We start from the raw sequence: 6000 nt of genomic DNA on the forward strand, positions 1-6000 counted from the left end.
ACTTTGTCCCTAAGCCTGCCTCCTTAGCCGTATAGACTAAGGGAATCCCTGGCAAATACTCTGTGTGTATTTCTAGGATTTATGGGAACGCCACCCGTGGCGCTGCTCCGGAAATGAATGTGGCCCTGGTAGCAAGCCTGTGGCGGAGGCTTCTCTCTTAGTTGTTTCCTTTCTTTTTCTTAGGCCCTGACCCACGTATCCGAAGACTGTTTGCCCTTGCTGGATGGCTGCAGGAAGAACAGACAGAAATGGCAGGCCCTGGCAGAGCAGCATGAGAAGATGCTCACTAATGGGGAGAACAGCCAGGCCAAGCGGGACTGACAGCATCCCTCGGCCCCACCCTTACCCCTTGTGCAGGCTGCCGTAAGGGCTGGTTTCGCTGTACACTATGCAGACTTGAGTGCACTTTGGCACTGCTGTATTTTAGTTTTGCACAACTTTTGAGCGCGTGAGGTGTTTCAGAGATTGCTACCTACTTTTCATACTTTTGTTTTATGCCACTGAAGTGGAGTGATCAGTCATGCCCACTCTAGCGCTTTGATAAGGATGGTGTAAACGGCATTCCAACACTCGGCTTAGTCATGCTTAGGGATTTTAAATAACTGGCCTTTGTGTTTCTGAGTCACCTGCCTTTCAAAACACGTTAAGAATCGTTCTCAAAAGTGGGTTAGGGGCGAACCGAATGTGTTCGGGGACACTGAAAGCCATCCTGAAAGTAATGCTGACCGAGTGGATGTTAGGAAGGAATGAATATAAACTTGTCCGAAGTGTCTTAATCAAGTTAAAGAAAATGTGGTACCTAATTGCTCTGCTCTTTCTGGGATGGGGGAGAACCTGCAGTACATCGCATCTATGTAGCAGAGCAAACTTAAGCTCCAGTCCATGCATGCATCCGCTCTTCAGCCCCAGCCCCCCAGACCCTGCTGACTGTCCCAAGAGAGAGTGTATGTCAGACCTGGGAGGATCCTAGATAGCCCTCTGCCAAGAGAAATGTTTTACTTGAAGACCTTTCTGACAACCCACGTTTTTAAATACTGAAAACTTTTAAAACTATTTATTTTTATTTTGTTTTACTTCTCATCTCCTTAATTCAACAGTTTAAGTTTCAGCAGAGAAGTGGTCACAGGAGCACCTGCCTGAAGGCAGATATAACTACACATACGCCAGTGCAAGTTGAGCCTTTATCCCTTCTGTCAACTGAAATAGACAGGAAAAAATATTAATAATTCTATGAGTAACAAAGGTTTGTCTCCAATAGGCAGGTCAGACAATGAATTCAAAGGAGCAGTGTGTGAAAAATCTTCCTGCCCAAACAAAACAGCATTCAGTATTGGAAGTAGAAAATGCATCAAAAAAAACCCCCAAGTAACTGCATTAGGGGAAGAGCATCTGCTCCAGATGTGCAGAAATGTTTGGGTGTGGGCAGAATTAGAAGGATTTGATTTATTAGTTCCCACCCTTTTCCCACATCCTCCCAAAGAGGGTAAAGTATTTGGTCTGGGTTTCTAGCATTGATTTGCATTAAAACAGTTTCTTTCTCCCTTTTCTCTTGGCTTAAGATTCAATATGGTCATTTTAATCCTGTGTATGTATATTTTACTGTGGCTTTGTTCTTCCTCAGATGTGAAAAGGTGACAAAGCAAAGCAGGTTATCCTGGCGTTGTTCTGTATTGGTCAAGGCTAGTCCAGGGAATTGTCGCCCATAATGCTAAATGTATTCTTGTTGTAATACTTGTATTTTACTTCAGAATTTTATTTTATTTTTATTTCATGTTATATAGATGAAACCTGTAAGGTTGCTCTAATGCACTGGTGTGTAAATGATACAGACTGTCACTAATAGTAATCATATCAGCATTGTATACGCTTTCTGCAGAGTGTAGACGCACTGTTTAGAGGACGTTCTCCAAGCCTGGCGTTGTGCCCCACACACTGTGAGTGAGCAGCTGTGCTGAAATGCAGGCATAGACAGGTTGTAGCTTCTCCATACTCCTCTCACTTAAGTCACTGAGAATATTTTTAAAGTTGATATTATATGTGGAGGATTTGTCTAACAGATTGACAGGCAAGAAGCCATATGTAGGTTGGAAATTATTTGGTTTATTTTAAGTGATGGTTTGTTTTACACTAGACATTATTAACATAGGAAAAGCACTGCCACACCTGCGATGTTTTATTGCTGGGTAGTTTAGTTCAGACAGAGGAGAACGCTATTTTATTCAAATAGTTTTTATTTTATAAGGAAACCATCCCATACATGGATTTCTAACTGTGGTACAAGAACACAAATCATAGTTTCTGTTCTGAATGTGAATATTGCCTTTCTAGTGTCCACTCAAGTTAGAATATATTTATCACATTATATTATAATTCCTCCCTCATGTTGCCATGAATCGATAGTGCCCATAATGAACAAGACACTGTTCTTGTCCTGGACTGTTCCTTTGACAAATTACTTGTCTGGCTGTAGTGAAATAATATGATATCATGTCATGTAAACTTTCAGCCAGAAAAATCTCTGTTTGGTAACTTGTCTATGAAGGTTTCTGATCTTACACGTTTACAAGAGTCGCCTTTGCCAGTCAGGATGCTTAACCTCTGCACCTAGGGAAGCTGTGTTCCTCATGTAGTTAGGTTGGGAGAAAGCCTGTGTTTGAGGGGAATGTTTCAGGAAGCAGCTAGCTCTTAGCCTTCCTTATGGGCCTTCGAGACCACTGTCAGTAAACGGGGCACTGAGGTAACGACCTCATGGCGCCGGTCATTTCTTACACTGAGATCCTCAGATGGAAAACAATTACTTCTAATTCACTCCACACAGACCTGGCTCAGACCATAAATGTAGGATAATACTCTGTCACTGGTTGGCTAATTATGACAAAGAGCTTCTTTTAGCAGCACATGGAGATGAGGGCATATAGGAAAATGTACTGGAAATATTGATTTCTTGAAGGAACTTGAGTCACCGGAATTCTTGCCTACCAGTTAAGTGCCTTTACTCTCAGAACGTTGCCCAAGTGTGAAGTTTGGCACCTATTACATTTCCAAATTTCCTGTGTTTCTCACTAGATTACACTCCTTATCAGGTAAGCCGCCGGGGCCTCTTGCTTTAACCTGATTTAAGATGAGACGAGACAAAATGTTCCCTGCTCTCCCATAAGCAGCTGTCTCAAATAAGGTGGCAGAATTTAATTACTCGGTATCAACCATGCATCAGCCCATTTTTTATTAAATCCTCTCCTTATGTTAGGCACAGTGCTCAGATGCTGAAGCACAGCGGGAAGTCCCAGGAGCTCATGGGCCACACAGGAAATGACTAAGGGCGTCATTTCTCGTCCCATCAACTTACCATGCAAGCCTACAGGGCTTTCCACCACCTTCCTCTTCATCTGTAACATACATACTATGCACTTTTATCCAAAATTTCTTAAGAATCCGTCAGTGAAAATTCTGGCTTCCTGTTGGCATGGATCATTTACCTTGCTGATAGCTTAAAGAACACCTTATGTAGGGAGTCATACCTTCCACGACATAGGTCATGTTTCCATAATGCAGCTAGAGAGAGAGATCAGAGTTCTCAGACTATTCAAGTACAGATTGGGACTCTTTCTGGCCTCTCACAGAGAGCTAAGAAGGAAGCATTAAAGCTTACCTCACCCTTCCACATTGTTATCAAAATCCTGTGTAGACATGTCTTGAATGTCATTGAAAGTGATGTAAATAGCTGAAAAATATAAATTTCTACTACAGTTTAAGAACTCTAATGAACTATCACTTGCCACTATTGATGATCTGTTTGTATTCTTATGCCTTTTCAATATATCTGAACAAATATATAGTTTCTTGCACTATTTTTATACTAGCATAAAAGAGTTACTATGTAAATTATGTTTTGTTGTGAAGTCATCTAAAAATGGCTGAAATGTTGGTCTCTTTCCTTTCCTCACCCCACATTATAAACCATTTCCAGTGATCCTTTGGTGAGAGTGTCACTCACCAGAAACTCACGCCCACCTGCCCGAGGGTCCACATGAAGTCAGACCTGGCCAGGGTATGTGTGAAGTCACCACGTTGTTTGGTTGTCATTTTGCAGTGCTGTAAAAATAAAGTGAATGGACGAGAATGGGTGTGGTGTGATCATTAGGGGACTTGGAGCTCTAAGACTGAGGGCTTTACATTGAGAAAGCTTAGTCCAGCTGGTCTGAGAGAATTTTACACTGTGGCTTGATCACTAGTTAGTCCTTAAATAGACTCTTTGACAATAGTCTTTTCTTTTTTTATCGGTAATGTCTCATGCTGCCAATTTGAGGGCTGTGTTTCCCACCGTAATGGCACTGTGGAGGGACATGGTATTAACAACCTGATATCCACGGGGAGCTAAAACTTAGGTGTTTCCTTCTTGCCCAATGGCTCGAACTGGAGACCAATCCAGATGTGTAGCTTCACAGCCAATGCGAAGACCATACCTTGCTCTTTTGGAATTCAACATTTTAAAAGTACCACATCCAGTCTTACTGGATTGAATTACTGTCTGGAAACTTTATAAACAGCATGTTTCTCAGCCAGTTTGGCTCTGTGGGTATTACTCCTTAATTTAGTTCTGCTACCAACGGTTAATGTAGTGCCTCAAGGGACTCGCTGCTGTTTCTGGTAGAAAAAACAACATGGTATAGATATTAGGTTTTTGTTTGTTTGTTTGTTTGTTTGTTTGTGCCACTAGGCAAGCCCTCTTAACTGGCTGGGAAAACATTTCACCCCAAAGAGTGTGGCCAGTACCCATAATAGAATACTTAGGAATCCTAAGAATACTTAGGATTTCTGACCATGAGAGGGCGCCAGAATTTCATTTGTATTTTTTAAAAATACTAACTGGCCATAAAGAATCATTAAAAACTGCTTCTTCAAGTATTTTTGGTAACTAAGTATAAGAAGAATTCCAACTGAGAACTTCTGAAAGTAATGAAAAATCCATCTCCCTATTAATTTCTATGAAAATGTAAAGCTTGGTTTACTCCTTTAATCCAGTGAGCCTGCTCAGAAGGCTTTCTCCAAGGAAATAAAAAGATCACTTAGTTCTCTGCTCCTTGGAATGCCACTCCTGGGACAGCAGCCCTTTCTGCAGAAATAGGAAACAGTTCACAACTTCCTTAACCACGCAACCCTGGGGTTGTCTCTCAGCAAACAGGAATTCCAGGTCCTACATTAAATACATAGAATTTAGTGTATGTAAGGGCCAGTAACATTAAGTCACCAGAAACACTGAGTTTACATTGAGCATTTCCCTGCTTTGTGCTACATTCAGCTAAAGGTCAGGGGTTATGAGTAGGATTTGTAGCTCACAAGTCAGTTGTTGCTTAAAAAAATCCCAAGAAATGCGATTGGAATGAAAATCATAATTATTTGGAGCCGAAAGTTCTAATTAAATGGTATGCATAGCAACCATGATAGTTTTGAGCCTTACTATGTCCTGAATTATTGCCCTGAGCCATGCATGGTTCACATTTTCTTTTCATGTCACTGTTTGTCTTTCTCGGGGATCTTCGAGAAATTAGATGACTCCTGTCAGTGTGTTCTTAAGGTCTATGCTCCCACTTTACCAACTAGGTTTCTAATCTCACGTGTGCTGGTTGATTGCTCTCATGTTGACACAAGCCTAGACATATCTGGGGAAAGGGAGTCATAATTGGGAAAAAAATGCTCCCCTCAGATTGTCTGTAGACAAATCAGTAGGACATTTTCCTCATTAATGATTGCTGTGGGAGGGCCCAGTACATGGTGGGTGGTGCCACCCCTGGGCTGGTGGTCCTTGGTGCTATAAGAAACCGGGCTGATCCAACATGTAATAAGGACATATGCTCCACAATGTTCATAGCAGCCTTATTTATAATAGCCAGAAACTTGAAACAACCCAGATGTCCCTCAACAGAGGAACAGGTACAGAAATTGTGGTACATCTATACAATGGAGTACTACTCAGCTATTAAAAGCAATGAATTTATGAAA

At 41.5% G+C, this 6000-nt stretch overlaps 1 protein-coding gene across 2 annotated transcripts in view; it reads left to right on the top strand.

Moving 5' to 3' along the window:
• The window catches only part of Pde5a (phosphodiesterase 5A), a 134654-nt gene extending 130534 nt beyond the window's left edge, over window positions 1–4120 (top strand). For both annotated transcript variants that reach the window (XM_031375340.1, XM_031375341.1), the window contains exon 21: window positions 184–4120. In XM_031375340.1, the coding sequence (XP_031231200.1) occupies window positions 184–321 (138 nt within the window). In that variant the 3' untranslated portion in view covers window positions 322–4120. The remainder of the gene's footprint in view (window positions 1–183) is intronic.
• Window positions 4121–6000: the final 1880 nt, after the last annotated feature.

This window comes from Mastomys coucha, unplaced genomic scaffold, assembly GCF_008632895.1.
Source record: "Mastomys coucha isolate ucsf_1 unplaced genomic scaffold, UCSF_Mcou_1 pScaffold16, whole genome shotgun sequence".
In the NCBI taxonomy this organism is placed as follows: domain Eukaryota; kingdom Metazoa; phylum Chordata; class Mammalia; order Rodentia; family Muridae; genus Mastomys; species Mastomys coucha.